At 47.2% G+C, this 18903-nt stretch overlaps 1 protein-coding gene across 10 annotated transcripts in view; it reads right to left on the reverse strand.

Moving 5' to 3' along the window:
- RASAL2 (RAS protein activator like 2) overlaps positions 1–18903 on the reverse strand; it is a 159559-nt gene that overhangs the window by 67054 nt on the left and 73602 nt on the right. For all 10 annotated transcript variants that reach the window (XM_069022359.1, XM_069022362.1, XM_069022354.1 and 7 more), the window contains exons 2-3: positions 9930–10057; positions 3350–3473 (exon numbers count right to left, since the gene is read on the reverse strand). In XM_069022359.1, the coding sequence (XP_068878460.1) occupies positions 3350–3473; positions 9930–10057 (252 nt within the window). The remainder of the gene's footprint in view (positions 1–3349; positions 3474–9929; positions 10058–18903) is intronic.

The following is an 18903-nucleotide window of genomic DNA, read 5'->3' on the forward strand; positions in this document are numbered from 1 at the left end:
CAAGTAAATGACATATTTAGAGTATGCCTGTTCACTCACAGAGGTATAACTACAGTGACAGGGATTATGCACCAAGGAAACTTTATGGCATATATTTAACGGATGGCTTGCTGACACAACTCAGTGTACGGTGTATCTTCCAGACAGGAATTAAGAATCTCAACATTAGCAACGCTGCCTGCAAGCAGAGGGCAAGCTCCAAAGCTAGCAGTAGATGCTGAGTGCCTCTGGAGTTAGAGTTTTTAAATGATCTTATTAGTTTTCAGTGTTTAAACAAGTCACTTTCTATCTTGTGGTTTGTTCTGCGTCCGCCCCTCTGGCCCTCATTTGAGGGTGACCACAGTGGTTTCTGCCTGCACAGAAGGGATGGCTCAGCTGCTCTGCCGGCAGCTGCTGAACCATCACAAATTACGGCTTACTGTACTGAAGTGTGTGGAAATTGGTGTCTATCTTAGTACACGGGACTGTAACCACGGTGGTGCAGCAGCTGCCTCCCAAACAGCTGAGCCACCCCTGCAGCAAGGGTGAAAAATGAAAGAGACGGCGAGAACGACTCCAGCAGCCCGTGGGTGAATGTCACACTTGACTTCATGCTGAACTCTGGGGAGTTACACATCTCTTGCTTCAATTTCTCAGATGTAACGTGGGTAGTTTCTCTCCCACACACTTCCTAGGAATGGTGCTACACGGATGTGTGCATAATTCTCTAAAGAATGCCACAGAAATCTGCAGAATGGGTACTACTGCTGATTATGCAAAGCCCTTGAAGGACACGCACCGTTCCGTTTGCTCCATTCACAAAAAGATTCTCGTACAAGTAAGTTATAACTTCCTTGCTACAAATGAAAAAGAGCCCCGTCACCTTATCCCCCCTTTTTAATTTTTAATAAATAAAGAATTAATTAATTAACAAATACATTAAAATAATCATTTTAATCAACAAATCTATTAATTAGTAAATCACAAGAGAGGCTTGGTAACCTTACTCAGAGAAAAGTGCAAATGCGATTGCTACGCCTCCACCTCTGCACTAGAGCCATTCCTAAGGAGCTCTTCTGCAAGGAGTAATTTCAGATATCACTGTCAGATGCAGTGCCTGAAGTTGCCATGTTATCCATGTGCTTCCCTAGGACAAGCCTGATATTCTTATCAGGTCTGCATAGCAATTTCTCTACCAGATACTGGAGCTGCCTCTGCTGCACCTTTCAGCTTTTGGTGTCCATTCCAAAGCTATTTTAGTGCAGTTGTTATCTCTACTGCCTGTGACACGTCCTGGCTGCCACCATCTGTTTCTTACTCTGTATAAAGATGTGCAGTGGTTCCCTTCACTAATGTGTCCTCTGGCTCTTGACACAAAGCTATTCCCACTGCTTGCTATCAACCCACTTTTTTCATTAGCAGGAATTCCGTAATCATGACAAGAGTCATTTTTAACCAGGATGTGAAAACAAGGCAACTACCCAGGGCACTGCAATCCGAGATTATATACAACCTTCCCTCCCCCTCACTCTCATCCATACTCACAGAAAGGGCATTGCTCAATTTTTCCCTTCCCACTGCACGCCCAGTTGCTTTGGCTACACACTTTGTGACTTCACTACAGCTGCAGCTCTCACATGGAGAAGACCATGAAGATACCTTGTACTTTTAATACATTCTTGTCAGGCAGATATCAAGTAACACACTACAAAACACCACTTGCATATAAAACTGAAGCAAAATACACAGCAAGGCAGGTACCAAACAGCGGAGTCATCCATTCTCTCTGGCCCACCAGAAAAACCAAGAATGTTACACGGTTCCATTTAAAAACATAACACTGGGATTTCTGGCTATTGAGAGGCTCAGTGAAGTCTAGAAAATCTACACATTTTTTGCACATGGTATAGAAGAAGAAGAAGAAGGCATTTAAATCTTAGATTTTTAAAGGTCTTTCTAGTTTGTGAAGCTACAAATAATAGTCATTGCCTAGTGCACACTGGCTGCAAATACAATTCTTCATTCACACCACCAGCCATACACCTGGAAAAAAAGTACTTTGCCTACACATGATTAATAGTGGGTTTAGTTCCAAACAAGAATGAACATTTATTCATATGGCAAAACAAGATGATCATTTAGAGGTACATTTGAAATGCCACAAACAAATCCAGTCAGGGTTCTTTTCATGTTGCTCATCTCAAAGTATTTTCCCTCTAAACCCCCAACTCTGCCCTGTTTATTTTCAGACTTCCAATCCAGGAAGCTAAGAAATAGAAAAAGGAACCTTATCTGCCTTCCTCAAATAAGGAAGAGTTAAACAGTGCTATTGACAAGTACAAATAAATAAGCAATACAGTTGCAATGTGTTAAGTAACTATCTACAAGAGTGGGATTTCCCTAACTTTTGTGCAATATACTCCCAGAATAAAATTCTTAGTTAAAAAAAAAAAACAGCTGAGGCTGTGAAATTAAAAAATACCTCATCTGCTCTTTACCTTTGATAGGAGTTACCAAGGCTGCTTTACTATTTACAGATGCATGTTTTTTCCTCATAGCTCACTCTCCCAGAAATGACATTCTTCACAGCTGAACCAGGGAAGAATTGCTCCTAAGTCTCCCCAGCCTATGCCAAGGAAAGCTTCTTGCATAGGCTGGGGAGAGAAAGAAGAGCTCGCTTGTGTGTGGTTGCTGCCTCTTCCTTCTTTTCTGGAAAGAGTGCTCTTTATGCAATCACAGGTGGGGTGGAGAAGAGAGGGAACTGGGCCAAACCTGGACTTGGGAAACCACTGCAACACAGCCTTTGTCCATCATTTTTAATACCTATCTTTTCTTTGGCTTTGCCTAAATTTCAACACGGATAATTAAAGCCGGCAGCAGGCAGACGGCTGCTTCTTTTGGGAACTGCACCCTGAACAGGCATGAGGTAAGTTAGAGAAAAACCTGTTATTCGGTGCTTGTTGTGAAAATATGAAGCAAAGGAAATTCCAGAGGTGAGGTAAAACACAAGCACCTAACAGTTCTAAACCAGCAGGAACCACTTAGAGCCACCTGCAAGAGCTGCATGCCCACTGACCCGCATCCAGCAGCTCTCACTTGGAAATCCCAGGGCTGCCCGGTGAGTTTAAAAACACAGCCACCAAGCTGCCGGTGCGCAGCCACAGCCACGCTCCCCCAGCATCCCACAGCCATCTCACTGGTGTCTGGATAAACCCAGGTGCTGGGCAGGCACCTTGCTGGAGGCATTCACCCACGGCCTCCACCCCCTGCGGTGGTACCCAGCTGCCCGCTGCTCTGGCAGGCTCTGCCCTCCGGGAGCTCGCAGCTCAGCTGCTCTATTGCTGGGTGCCGTGGCCAAGGTCTCTCTTACCGAGCTGGGCGGCCCCCTCTGCCGGGTACTCGGGGAACTGGCCCTCGGAAGGGACGCTGACGGTGCGGCGCAGGCAGCGCCCGCGGGACGCATCCTGCGGCTCCGGGACCCCTGCGGTAGGCACCTGCGGAAAAACCATGCCGACAGCTGTAAACTCGCCACCAGGCCGCGCCCGTGATGTGCCACCTTCATAGGGGACTCCATTTGCTACTCCTCTGCTAACAGCTCTCGGGCACAGTTTGGCATTTGCGGCCTTCACGCAGAATTCCGGAGGCTCCCCGGGTGAGGAGCGCACACAAGCCCGGCGATGGCCGCGAGCAGAGGGAGCAGCCCCTGCTCCACAGGGGCCCAGGCACCACCCAGCCCAGCCCCGGCTGACAAAGCCCACCCCGGCTGACAAAGCCCACCCCGGCTAACAAAACCCACCCCCGGCTAACTCTCCCGCCTTTCCAAACTGCTTCCCAGTGCCGGCCCCGTGGCTGCTTCCACGCTGCCAAAGCCAGGCAGAGGCGGCTGCTCAGATGCTACACGCCAAACTTTGGAGAAGCAAAACTTGCGGCAGCTACCTGGTGGACAAAGGCGCTGTACAGGCGGCCCCAGGCTGCAGAGAGCCTCCTCCAAACATCAAGGCCCCAGGGCAACGCGCTCATGGCTGTGCTTGAGCAGGTCTTGGCATGGTCAGGTAACAACCGAGCTCAGTCTTGGGGAACCACTGGATCTGTGGTCGCTCCAACCCAGACACTGCGGCACCTGCAGCCATGCAGGCAGCCGTACCGCTCGGTACTGGCCACCACACGCTCTGTCTGTTGGCGGCTACCACACGGTCTGTTACCATGGCTGGAACCTGTGGCTGGGCGGTGCTCCTGCGAACCTTCCAACCTGCTAATGCTACACAGCTTGTTCTACACCAGAGAGTAATCATCCCCCAATTTAACTGACAACATTAAAGTAGCAAAGTAACTCAAAAAGATCCCCTCTGCATCTCTTGGGACTGGACACATTTTAAACAGTAGTATAAAGTCCTCTGTGGTGGGGCAAATGGATTAATGGATGGGGAGGCACCAAAACACGAGCAAGTGCACAAATAAATACCCTGTGAAGACCAAGGCAGACATGTGCCACCTTCCCAACACTCCTTTAGTCCCCACCACTCCAGCAGGCAGCTCAGCAAAGGATCAAAGAGAATGAGAGAGTCTTGCAAAGTCAGGACTCTAATGGTGATTCAGCCTTTCGGCTCTTTTTTTTTCCCATCCAGCTTTGTTATCCTCTTCTCTGCTCTGCTGAGACTTCACCAGCCTGGGAATTCTCTGACCCTGAGCTGCCATGCTGAAGCTGCTGGTTCGGGGCTGGGATCTGAGCACTGTTAACTCTGTGATAAAGAGACACAGGGACAGTCCAAATGCTGATCATTTCAGCAATCTTAACAATTTTCATCATAGGTCACGTTTCCGTGACAAACTTCACAATTTAATGAGGATGGGTTCAGAGCTCAGACTCTAAATCCTCGAGCAGCATCCAGCTCACCTGCCACTGAACATACTTTTAAAGTATAAAAAGTCTGTATCTGGGATTTCTAGCAGTTTGATGATGAGGGGATTTCAGAAGAAATAGGAGTAAGAGCTTTCGAAGCATTTAATGCCTCTTAAAGGTAAACTAAGATAGTCTCCTTAAAACAAAGCAGGTGAAAAAAAGTCTCTTCGTTGCAGATAAGATTTTTTCAAGACTGGAAAGAGTGGTTCAAGACATAAATTTGAGAATTTACAGACTCTTCTGATCCAACAGTCAGAAAGTCTGGAATCGTGTCAGAAAAACAGTTAAATAATTCATTTTAATTTTTTACCTTCCTCCAGAAAGTTAGAAGCTGGCTAAAATTTTGCCATGGAAATCCACTGTAAAAATGTTGACAGCAAACATTTCTCTGGGCCCCTGGAAATTAAATAACTAAATTAACTTGGGAATTGAGACAAATCTTATCTTATGGCTGGGTTCAGCTTTGACAAACTCTTCTTTACAGGTGAAACATGTTTGCTGTAAGACCCCAATGTGGCAAGTCCTTTGAGCAGGGCAGTGGGATCTGGGAAGAGCCTCCCCTAGGGCCCCGTGCAGCAGTGTTTGCTCCTGCTGCTTTCCCTTGGGATCACCACTGTCATACCACTACTGGTGTCAGTCACAGGAGATGGAGGAGTAGGAAAATACATCCCAGGTGTCCTGCTGCTGGCCTCTGTCACCAGCACCAGTGAGCAGTAGATCTCGTCACAGTGAATGCAGGTCTTTGCTATCCTTTGCCCTTGATTAAAACCACCTCTGAATCCAAGAAGAAAGATGAGGTTTGGGTGCAGGGAGGAGAAAGGAAGTGTCAAACACAGTGAAAAGTGTTGTCCATCTTCACTTCCAAGCCAACACAAGACGGAAACGTTCTGCAGGACTGCAGCCAAGGTGCTGACAAAGCCTAAGGAAAAAGCAGCCCAGAGGCAGGCGCAGCCATTTGTCACACCCCTCAGAGTGCAGGTGTCGTCTGTCTGCAACCACTCTGCACGAACACTCATTCCCTCTCCCTCTTTTAATGGCTCTGATTTTACAGACACTTCGACTGTACCCTCACAGCTCCTCCCACCCTATGGAAAAGGTTTCACAGAGTAGGTGAAAACATCTACACCCTCCTGACAGGGGGAAACTCTTCCTTGTAGAAAAACTCCCTGATTTGTATGGCCATCAATCTCGACCTGTTCTCCTTGTCTTGGAAAATGCTGGTAAATGTTATCACACGGGGATAGGTTGTAACACTTGCACATCTCCTGTCACTCAGGACTCCTTCTTTGCTAAGTCGTCTCTCATGTTCCTACAGGGATTCATTTTCTTTCTACTGACTTCTTGGGCATTGATCCCTTCCTTTCATTAATAATTTCCATTCTTCAGTCTCACCTATTCTCATTCTATAAAGTTGACAAGGTGTCAAGTAATTAATGTGTTTCAACACTACACAAGGTGATATGCCAGACTATTTTTGTCTAAGTAATTACAGGTATTTTTGGACCAAGTTGCACTTCAAAAGCACCTGATTTTCAACCTACTCTTGCTCTTGCAAAGCACGAAATTTCTCTTGCACATACTTTATTCAAAGTGCTTTGACAATAAATCCATAGTGGTGGGACACTATGAGAAATGAGTTTTCTTTAGTAATAGGCACAGAGAATAAAACAAGATGTTTCAGACTTACACCTTTCAAGTTATGTCAGCCTTGTGATGATGCAAGTGCTCCTCTGGGCTGCAAGGGCACCCTGCTGTTACCATCTCTTCCTTCTTCCCACACACCCTCCCACTCACTGGTGGGTATCCTTCTGTCCTGACATTGTTCCCAAGATCCTCTCCAGCAGCCCACAGGAATTCTGACCTACTCACTCTACCAGCAATGATCACGTTCAGAGCAGGAATATCTCCTGCAATGCCTGTTGCCTGGTTTGGGTTAACAGAACACTTCCTCCAGCATCACCTTTCCAGTAATTTTATTCTAAACATAATCTTCATTTTTTTTCTTAAAGTAAGCTCCCTCTTCTTCGTTCACCTGGCCTTTGCTTAGGCTCCCTGTCCCAGTGGTCCCACCCAGGAGCTTTATACGATTCCCCTTGTAGATACTTTTCCATCATTATGCTCTTAACAAGGATCTCTCCCCACTGCTGCCTTAGGCCTTTGTGCACTCCTGTTTCTAGATCACACTTCATGGAGCCTCTTTCAACTCTGAATGACTTGCCAAGAAAAATTTAACTGCGCTGCCACCCCTCCCCTCTCTCAGGAAGGCTGCAAAGGGATACTCCTAGTTGAGAAAAACTAGAAGGAGGTGTAAATCCAGAGTATCGGTCTCTCTGCCGACTGGCAGCTCTGTACATTGTGTGTTTCTGTGAGGGGCTGTCTGCACACTGCTGTGTGTACAGACTCACAAGCCAGGCTAAACCAACCTCTTGTTTTCCTACACAGCACTCATGGCTCTGCAAGGAGTTCCCTTCTTCCTTTCACTTCACAGTAGTCACAAATTACTTGAAAATCAGAATGGCAAATCTGACTCCAGCTACAGGCTTCTGAAACAAATCCCATTAGCAGCATGTGGAGTCACACCTGCACCAAAGGCATGTCTGCCTGGCCCATCTGCATGCAGCATTTCCCAAAACAAGCAATTTCTCACTGTCATAGTGCAGGAAGATTCCTTTGAGGGCACACTGCAAGAATTTACACTACTGCTTGCTTTCGTGGGGTTATTGCTACACTTAAACCTCAGGCTCTCTACAGCCTGATACTGAATTTCCTCAGCTTCTGACAAAACCCAACGTGTATTTAAACACAGCATATAGTGAATTAACACACCAGCGACACATGGGATTTCCCACATTTACTCCTCAGGATCTCGTCAAAAGACTCATCTTACTCCCAGCAAAATGCTTTCAACTGTCTGTGTTAGGAGAAATAAGAATCCCTAAGTGCATGGTTACCACCTTCAGGTAACTATTTGTGATACGAGCCAGGGTTGTTTTCAGTCACATTTCCCTAATGAGATGCATCCTTTTGGTCCAGCTATGCTGCTACAGCACTGTTTTAGAAATGATTCTCACATCTCCTCAAGTTTCTTCCGTGTATACTTTAATTCCTCAGGTGTCAGTCCTGTCAGACTAGAAAAGGAATTACATAGTAAACAGATACCATTAAATGGGCCTTCCACTTTGCCTGCGTTTGATCACCTCTCCTCCGCCTCAGCATTAATGCTGCTCTCTTCCAATAACTCAGGTCCTTCTCTAAACCATTTCTTCCCACTCTCCCTATGCAAGGGGATATTTCATTGCAAATAAACCTGAGCGCAGCTGACTGATATTTTGTTCTACACCAGAAACAGGTCTCACTCTCAGTCTGTAACAGCCACATACAGGAGCTTCAAAAGAATCAAGAAAAAACGCAAAAATTCGGGCCATCTCCAAATATAGGAAACTGTGGTATTAGACTAAATCTCATGGATAAAAAGCCTTCACTTTTCCCTACCTTTATGCTGCACTGACATAAAGAGGCAGGTTTGCATACCTGTGGTGGCTTTAGCTGCCGTTAAAAGAAGTACTAACATAGGAAGACACAGTGGCAGACAAACACAGGCTGTAGAACTGCAGGAGGGAGTTTGCCCTCAGGCTGCTGTCACCTCTTCCATGCAGCCAGCATCTGGGCCAGCTGGATTATAACTGTGTGCACCACGCCATCCATGCACAGGAGAGCTTAGCTCCCCTTTTCATAGAACAGTAAGGGGTTGGAAGGCACCTTAAAGATCACCTAGTGCCAACCCCCTGCCAGGGGCAGGGACACCTCCCACTAGACCAGGCTGCTCAAGGACTTATCCAACTTGGCCTTGAACACCTACAAGGATGAGGCATCCACAACCTCCCTGGGCAACCTGTTCCAGTGTCTCACCACTCTCCCAGTAAAGAATTTCTTCTTCAATTCCCTTTTCCCCCTTGCACTGATGCCTTAGGTTTTAACTTTTCTATTTTTCAAATCCTGCACTGCCTAGTGTTTAACTGCCTAGTGTTTTCCTGTGGCCTGTTAGCTGCTGTTCTCTCATGCTGGTTAGACAAACCTCTCTAGGTTTCCACACCAAGGACACCAGGCCACAAAATGTGTAAACTGAAAGCCTCTGAAGGGGGGGCAAACTTGGGGTAATTACATAATGGACTGAGGTTATAATTGGAGAATTAACCCTGTCCTGGGTTGAGGTGTATTCTATTACCATCCTCATGAGCTGTTGAAATCAGGTGGGGCAGTGTTTCCTTGCCTCCTCCCCCCAGACTATCTTTCTGTTAATGGCCCATCATTGTCCTGCTGCATGACTCAGAGATAACTCCCTCCAGACTATCTTCTGTTAACGAGCCTAATCAACACTTGGCCTCATGACTCATTACTCCATTGTGAGATGCTCCACCCAGAGGGAGGAACCAAGCATCCCATCGTGGATATAACTGGGACTCTGAGCACGAAAGACATGGGCTCCACTGGATTTCCAGAGGATAGGAGCTACACAGCCACCGCTGGACTTTCTGAGGAAGAGCAGACCCCTTCTACTACAGGATCACCACTTCAGAGGACTGCAGCCACCATTCCACCAGACTGCTACCACTACCCTGCCTAACAGAGACTCAGGTTGTATCTTGACTCTGTCAGTGTTTTCTTTTACTTTCTGTTCCTTTTCTTTAATTTCCATTAAATTGTTATTCTGACTTGGTGCCTCTCACTGGTTTGTTTTCAAACTAGTACAAACCCTGATATGCAAATGGACCAAACTTATAAAAGGGTGAAGAACCTGTGACCCAGGGTCCATCCTGGGTGCAGCCTTTGGACTGCCCAGGGTTTACCTTTGAAGGCCCTTCAAATAAATACCTCCTTTTCTTCTCTTATTCTTGTCTAGTCTCTGTGTTTTAGGTGGCCACCTCAGGCATCAGCAGATATTTCAAAGGATTTGGGAGTGGAATAAAGGGGAGATGAAGAAAGCTGCCTTCTCCTTCACCAATAAAAGCCAAAAGGCAAATACTAAGGCGCCAGCGTGGGCTTGTCTCACCTCCTTCTCCCTGTTGAGCAGCACCAGCTGGCTGTCGGTCAGGATGCAGTATTTCCTCTCCCATGTTGTCATCTCGGTGTAGGGGGACTGGCCGCAGGACAGTCTGTGGGTAGGTGGTCCCTTCACATCTGGGAACAGAAAACCACGATGTTGTTAGCACGTGGCATTAACCACCTGCTTTGCTTTCGCCGTTCTGCAGCGAGATGTGAACCACAACTGCACTCCGTGCTTAGTGGGGCCTGTTTCAGCATTTTAAAAGGCAAAATGGGAATCCTGGGAGGCACAAAAATGGCAATACCAGAGATCAATATAAATGTCTTTGTCAAAGGCTGAAAAATATATTGAAAAGAAAAGACCAAGAGCTTTTATGAAAACTTAATCTTCCTTCCACTCCCTTCTCAAAACCATGGTTCAAAGGGGTACTGCTCTGAATGTACTCTAAATCTTAATAAAGTATACTATAAATATAATAAAGTGGATTATTTGAGACTGGAGAGATATAGGAAGGAACACAGGGATCAAGGAAGGCAGGCTCGAAGAAGGGAAGGAAAAATTCAAAGGGATGGGCATTTAATTGGGAAGGGCTTACTAGCATCTTGTGGTGGGGAACCTACTTGATGAAATTGTGCATTTTCATTTAGCCACAGACGCTACAGCGACAAAAACTCATACTTGAAAAAAAACCCCCAAAACCACAAACCAAACCATAAACCAACTTGTTTGGTTCCCAGTCCTGATCTATTAAAATTCATTTTAAAATCAATTTCCCATAAGTCTCTCACGATTGTGCTGCGTATGACGTCGTGCCTCTCACTACCAACAAGGTCCTTTCCAACCCAAGCCATTCTAGGATTCTGTGATTCATCTCTTTATAAAGTTCTGATATTAGGTTCTGGTTGCTTTGTCAGATTAAGTTTCACTTTTATCTTGCAATCTAGTTCTATGCAACTTGCTTGCAACGATCTAAAAACCATCAGCGTAGACACTGTAGATACCTCAACTCTCAAGGGTCTAAAACAGACACTGCAAAAATCAAGGGACTCCAGGACCTCCTTCAGCGGTTTCAGGAACAAACTGAGTGTTCAAACCCAAAATGTTCTGCAACATTAGCCGCCTTTCAGCACACACAGGAATACGCACGCAGATAACACAGCTGCTTCTCGTCGCTTCTCCCCAGCGCCACCACTAGAGGCCAGCGAATCCTCAATCACCCAGCACCTTCCAGGGAGAGCCAGCCCAAACGCCAGCCTTAAACCTGCACTAAGGAACCCCTCCAGCTCACTTCCCTCCTTGCAGCCCCTGCATGTGCCACCTCGTTATCAAAAACGCTGCAACATCTTCATGCCCCCTTCCTGCACCTTTGCGTCTGCACTGCAGGGAATGGGTCAGCTTCTAGAGCCAGACTTGGAAGGTGCCTTTCAGCAGCGTTAGGATTTTTGTGATGGTTCAGGGAAGTGCTTGAAACAGGCAACCTTTAAGCAAGAGAAAGGAGAGGGCTGCATGGCTCCTGCTGCTCTGAATAATGAAGTGCGCCTCTGCGCCCTTAACTTCAGGTAAAATAATTCAGGGAAGAAGCTGAGATGCAGAGTCAGGCTCCACACTGTTACTTCTCCAACACGACTCAGTCTGTGAGAGTGGCAACTAGGGCTGTGTGTCTCAAAATTGCCCCAAACTCTAATTAAGTGTAAGCATAATTAAGGGAAACCACCATAAGCTCTGTGAAGCAAAAGTGCATTTGTGCACACTCCTGGAGCACAGCAGACTCTCCCACAAGTTATGTATTAGTCCATCTTACAGACATGAACCCTCCAGGCAGACTTTTGGCTTAACTGCAACTCACATTTATCATGGTGTCCAACCAAAAAACCAAACCAGATGTAAAATAAAACCACTGCTGCTCCTGCTTAGACCTTGGCTTCCCAAAGAGCAGCACGAGCCCTACCCCTGCCTCAGCACGACAAAGCTGGCAGAGAGCAGAGGAGAGAGGAGGACGAAGCCATGAGCTCCTGGCATGAGTGTGCTACAGAAATGGGGAGAGGAGAGCTCTGGGGATCTGGTCTCCTGGGCAAGGAGAGCACACGATCATCAGCAGGGGGAGAAAAGGATGGAGGCGTGCGTGCCCTGTCCTGCTCGTGTGGGTGGGCTGGCAGCGAGAGTGCCTCCAGCTGCTGCACCGAGCAGTAACCAAGTAAACTGGATTTGGAACTGCCAGCAAACTTTCTGAGGGCAAAAGAAAACCCTCCCGGACCGTCGGCTCCGACGCAGAATCTACAGTCACGACCTGCCCAGCCCCCAAAGATTTTTGCCTTATGATTTCTTCTAACTACAGGCCTTGGCAGGATACCATCCAACTGATCCATGGGCTGCACAAAGGAATCGAAGAACAGAACGACTTCTTCCACTGCAACAACAACTCCAGGACTTCACTGAGTCATCGGGCGCTGTGAGCCAGCCACGGCTCTGTTGCCAAGTGGGTTGGCTACGTCAGAACAGCTTTGCACAGGCTGCTGGCAGAGTGACATGCCATGCTGGTGTCTGGAGCTGTCAATCAGCCCTGGAGAACACCACAGCAACAACATTTTGTGTTTGTATTGGGATCCTTCTGAACGCATGTCAGGGCACAGCCCCACCAGCCCTGCAAGCCTGACCAAGTGCTCTCTTCAGCACGCTGCTTTTCCAGAGGGTCAGATCCTGGAGCTTCAGTCCTCTCCCCAAGCTGACACTGCAGGCACATCGCAAACTACACGGACGCAGAATGCGTGTTCCCAGAAAACTCACGGCAACAAAGACCTGAGCGCAGCTTTGGTGCGTCAGTCCCACCTATTTAAATTATTTCTCAGCTCGCCCTCCTGCATGGCTGCTATCTTTGGAGCCTCTCACAACAGCTGTGACTTCAAAATTTATTCTGAAGTATGTTACCAGTTCAGACAGAAGACTCTTTGGGACTTTGCACAGTATCACATACACACTTGGTCGCCTCACAAACCCTGTTCTGCTTTCCGGTACTCTTCATCTTTGGTTTTCATTTTACGTTCTTGGCTCCAACTTTTCACGTGAATGCAATAAAACCCACCGAGCTCTTTCACTGAAGCCCCATAAAACTAATTAACCACCATTTGAATCGCTATAGAAGTGAATTGCAAGAAGTCCATGTGTAACTAGGAACAGACTTTTGGGAAAGACCATGGGTCAGGACTGTCCTTTCTAACTGTGGGGCTGCTCTCTGTCAGCTCATACAGCAAGGCTTGAGCTCTGGAGATGAATGATCACTCACTGATGAATGCAACTTCAGACAGGAGCTGAAGATCAGGGAGGTGCATCTGAAAGCTCTGAGTCTGCAGATGTTACGTGGGCAAGCTCCGGTGACAGAAGATTTCTCTCGGGTCTGATGCAATCCCTTCATTCTGCAGCACTACAGTGAGGCATTCAAGCAAGCAGATCAGCCAGTCTACACACAGGATTAAAGGTCAGGCCTTATGTGCCTTCAAATGCTAATATCAGTTAAGTAACAGCTTGGAAAAAATCCCCTTCTTGGTGCATCCCTGCCGCTGCCTCCTGCCACATCCGACATCGCTGAAGACTGGAAACTGTGTTGTTTTTTCTCAGGGCTCTGAAATGCCACTAGGCATGTTATAAATATCCACAAAGCTCCCTTTCTTTCAGTCAGATGACAACTTGTACCTTAGTATTCTTGAAGTACAGGGCTTATTTTTAAAGAAGGGGGAAATAGAGGGACAGTGATGCCATAATCACACATCAACAACAGAAGTGTTGAGTGGTGCAGGGCGAGGGAACAAGGAAAGCAGCAGCCAGTGCCAAGCCAATCCCCACACACAGGGTAGGCCATCTTAGGAAAACTGATGGCACTTTAGTAGTATTGATGGAGCACAACAGGGCTGTCAGATGGGAACATTTCTGAAAGCTTCCATTGCAAACATGCAACAGTTATTTTCCTTAAAACTCCAAATGCATTCATGAGTGGAGAATATTTTCCAAAAAAGCAGGCAATGGGCGGAATCAGAAAATTATTTCCAAGGGATAATGGGTGTTTCAGTGCCATTTAGTCCCCAGCAGCTCTTCTACAACCAGAAGAGCGGCATCTCCTCTCCTCAGAGCTAGTGAGAAGGACAGAATTACCAGAAATCAAGCCAACAGAACTACATTAAAGGCAAATCCATGCCTTCAGTCTCTGCCAAAAAGCACTCTCTACTTACCATGAACAGAAACACAGAAATAACCCTCCATCCCAGTGATGACAAGAGCACCCCTGGCACACCTCAGAGCTCCTTTTTCTGAACTGCACTATTCCTATGGTGAAATCAAGGGCTAACTGAAGTACTTGCCAAATTCTCCTCGACTTTATTAGGGTCCGTATTCTGTTCCTAGTATTTCCAACAAGGAGCTGCCAAGCAGCTGAGTAACTAACGTAGAGGCCAAGTTTGTATGCTGGCAGGAATCTTTTTCCCCTGAAGAGAGATTAGTAGGAGCCCTAACACCTTTTGACAACAGGTCTGCTTGCGCAATGTCAGTGTTTCCACAGTGTTTTATGGACTTGCCATAGAGACAGGGTGAGAGAAAAGCCTTTTAGGTAAGTGCTGTCATCTGAGAGCTTGTCAGAACCCCAACCTACCCAGCTGTGCATGACCACACAGTCCAGTTTGAGTAACCAGCAGTTCCAACCTTTATCAAGCACATTTGAGCAGAAGTTGAAACAAGCCTTACCACTGACATGAAGCTTCAAAGATAAATACCAACTACAAGTCCTTTCACTAAACTTCCACCATCTCAAAGCTCCTGAAGGGCACTCAAGGGGAAGATGTGGCAGAAAGGGAAATACACAGCATGCTCCATTCCCTCGAAGCCTGGAACAAGACAGGATTTGTGCAAAGGAAGTCACTAATGTCAGTGAAAATAAACAGCAACAGCAGCTCTGTGACACACAGCTGTGTGTGCATGTGCACCTAGTTCAGACAGCTGTTGATGCTCAGATGAAGATCTGCAGGATGTAGAAGGGAATTCAAGGGCCCCTGCCCTGAGAGCAGATGCAGGCATCAGAGCAATCCTGGCCCAGCTGCAAGAGGGACAATCTCAACATTTGCACAGAGGGTAGAGGATGAGAGAGGATGGTCAGCCACCGAGGGGCTGCTAGGGAAAGCACAATCCAGGCAACTTCTATTTTCTCTCATGCTGATACCCAGAGCTCTTGTTTGCGTTTCTTATTTCTCAAACCAACTCCCAGCCACGTGCAATGGTTTCTGATCCAGCCGAGATCAGAACAGTGCAGGCAGCCACTATCAAAAACAACCGTTCAAAGAGAAACCTACCATGATGTACAAATTCACTGGGAAGAGGAAGCGACCCTCCTCCTCCAGGTTTGTGTGGACAACCACCACACTGCCCCAACACAGCAAACACAGTGCTCGTGACTAATGGCGTGGTATCAGGAAAACTCAGCACATGCTGTGTGTGGCCACGCAGAGACTCCCATGCTACAGAGAAAACATGGTGCTCTCAGGGTTGATTAACTCTTCTCTGAATCACAATGCACTTAGAAATACGACCAGCACGCATTAGGAACGGCACCATTAATCCTGGCATCTTGTTCCAAAGCACAATGTTGCCACTGACTGCAGGTTTTCTAGGAAGCTTCTCACAGCTGCCCGTGAGGCACGGCAGTGCTCACTTGCCACTCTAAACCACTCTGTGGCATGGCTCTGTTTCAGCCAAGAGGTACCCACATTTTCATGGTCAGCAACAGATCCCTGGCGAAGCAGGTGGCATTTTAAGTGTAGAAAGCGTGAGCAGATCCTTTGGCATGAGAGGCACGCCATTTATGTAGGATGTTATTACAGGGGTAAGTATCTAGTGTGAATTTCTCCCATTACATTTAATAGCCACACTCAGCAAAGTTCAGTACACATGCACGGGCCAGCCCTCGATCCAGCTGAATCCAGTTGCTCTCCTCCAGCAGCTGCGTGCAATGATGACCAAATTCTTGTATGGAAATCTGATATCCTTGGTAGGAGGTAAAGAAAGCTTAGTCAAACCAGCAGGTTTCAGGGATCTCAGAAGCTCTCATGCCAACTGCTCACAGCCAAAACACTACCTGGAAAACCCATTCTGCACACAATAAAGTCATAAAGGGTTTAAGTAGGTGAAAACAGTATTTCAGAAGCTGGCAGAAGCCATGACCAGTGCCATGACTTTCTCAGATTCCGACGTATTTGGCACTCAGATTCTGACGTATTTGGCACATGAAGACACATGTTCTTCACAAGATCTTTAACTTTTCTAGCATAGGCCAATCTTGCCAATCGAACCTATTAACTTTCCAGTGCTCTTTTATTGAGTGGCAGTGATCAGACACAGTCTCAAGACTGGTTTTCCACTCCCCCAATGAAGAACCTCATGAGCCACAGAGAGATTAAAGTGAAAACTGTTCAGTCAGGTGCAGTTTTCATGCCCTGTGTCCTCAAAGACATGTGACTGTGGCAATTTTCATGCTTGCTGTGTGTGTTTCCATTGGCCTACCATCAGTATGTCAGCTCTGGGAGAAGGAATCTCTTAAAATTTAGGGATGGGAAGTCCGAAGGTATCTGCTGTTCACTGCTTACAGGTGAGGTCTTAAGGATTTTCGCTTCCTCTGAATGAGGACTGCGTGTCTCTTCTGCCAACGGCTAAAGGCATCGCTTTTCCCCACCTGCTGCTGAAAGCTTTGCCAAGAGCTGTGATGGGGTGGGAGAAGGGTCACCTGGCTACTTGGAATTTCTCACGTGCAGCAGTCTCACCTCAGCACCAAGGAAGAAAGATTAACCTTTACAACTCCAAGAGTGAGCACCAACGTTTTGTCCACTACCAGAGCCACCAGCCAGACTCTTGGATTTCCTATGGACTTTTTGCACTAAGAAAATATGGCAGGAGCAATTTTTATGTGGGAAGCAATAAACCATCAGATGAGCGAATGCCTTAGCAGCCAAGGGCTGTCTCCTCTGCAACCAGCAGGAGACAAAATACAGAATGCTACTGTTCAACAAGCCTGGCATCTCCCAGCAGGATGGGCTCTCGCTGCCTCTCCTCGCTGACATCATTCCCAGCCCCTCAACTCCTCCCCTAGGAGAGATGTGACTTGTTTGTACAGGAGTCAGCCGGCAGCGAGCAAGGTACAGCAGCCTCCCTCCCGCAGCTGAGCTCCCAGGCGGCTCTGCCAACTTCCCTTGGGCCCGAGTCAATACATCTGCCCTGTTCTTGCAACGTCACCATTGTGCCTATTTACAGCTCAGGAGTTTTCACACCAGGCCTGAGACTACGGCAGAGATCAGCCAAGATTTCCCTTCTCCCTTCCCCGTAATGCGCGCAGTTCCAAGCCCAAACCTTTCCCAAGGCCTGCGCTAACACGTTTGCCACCCTCAGCCCCTGATACTTCCTAAAAGGGCTCAGTGTTCCCTGGTACCCAAGGGCTCTGCAGAAGCTCGAGAGCACAAATTCAGTTAGGCCACAACTGTGTGAGCAGTTTCACCGAGATTTTATTTTCAAAAGGAAAAATTATGGAGCAGTTCCAAAAAACAAACCGCAAGTCTTAAAATCTTACGACTAGTTTAGTGAGCAGATGCTGAGTGTGCCAACAGTCTCAAGCTTTCTTGAAAAGTCCTAAAAAATAAGAGCTAAGGAGCTAACAGCAGAGGCCAAAATTAGGCAAAAAGCTCAGATTGGCCTGGCAGGGAAATTCTGATTAGAAAGCAGAAAGTTGCACCAGCTTGCTGTCACCGAGCAGCTTCTTTGAGCAAAAGGTGTGGGAGCTCTTAATAGAAGTTTAAAGCCACCAATTAGCTCGAATACTACTGAGCTCCTCTAAGCTTCTTACTTGCTGCCTAGCCGATTGCTAACCGCTAAACTTACAAAGGGTAATTGATCCTCGCTTCCCTCGGCTGCGCCTCGCTCCCCGTCCCCGTCCCCGTGGGCTGCACCCAGCCCGGTCCAGGGGACACACCGTGAAGGATGTGCCTGTCGGGAGACATCAGCACCTTCCCACGTGGGCCAGTGCCAGCCGCCTCAAATCAGGCAATCACCGTGCGCTCGGTGGCTCAACAAGTGGAACCAGAAATCACAGCCCAATCAAGGTGGGGATGTCCCAAATCCCCAGGTGCGCCCCGTGCTCCCTGCGCCCCTGCCTGCGAACAAGCGCCTCATTGTGCAGCCTTGTAAATCTCATGACATCACCACAACAGAAGCTGCTGCCCGTGCGAAAAACCAATTTGGTTCCCAGGATACCTAAGATTTCAAATAAGCCGCAGTTGCTTGAAGCCATTGCTGTGACCCTTCCTTCAATGCTAAGCAGGTTTCCCCTCCTTCTTATTCAGGTCTCGTTCCCTGCCCAGGACCACTCATCTTTGCTCCTGAATATTAAGTACATTTTTCTCTCACAGCTGAATTCCCACTTGGCCTACAAAACGCTTTGGAATCTCAAACCAGAAACGGTTATTACAAACCTGTAAGGAGGATTATAAAAGATTACATGCCCCTATTACATAGCTGCCAAGTTCTGAGAAGGTTCTCAAGTGACACTTCTCCCCAAAGCAAGGAGAGGCTTTCGTGAGAGGTTTAGAAAGCAGAAAAGTGGAGAATAGCAGAAAAGTTAATTATTCGTGAGAGAAAAAAAAGTCTGCAGTTTTTCCTCTTAATTTATGCATGGTCCTTTTTTTACCCAGCTCTATGCCCTTCACCTTGTTCTCTCCTCTGCAGTGCTTGCTCTCACCAACCCCTAATCTCCATCTCACAGCCTCTTCAGCAGCAGGCATCCAGAGTGGGCTGTTCCCTCTTTATTCTTTATTTTTTGCAGCAGTGCAGGAAGAGGACAAAAGAAAAAAATGTCCTGAACTTAAAAAGGACCTTGGCCCAAGGCAGCTGTGCAGAAAAAACCCCAACAAAACAATTCAAAGGCAAAAGCTCCTCAGTTCCTGCACATATTTTTGGTGCA

Source organism: Aphelocoma coerulescens, chromosome 8 (genome assembly GCF_041296385.1).
Source record: "Aphelocoma coerulescens isolate FSJ_1873_10779 chromosome 8, UR_Acoe_1.0, whole genome shotgun sequence".
NCBI lineage: Eukaryota > Metazoa > Chordata > Aves > Passeriformes > Corvidae > Aphelocoma > Aphelocoma coerulescens.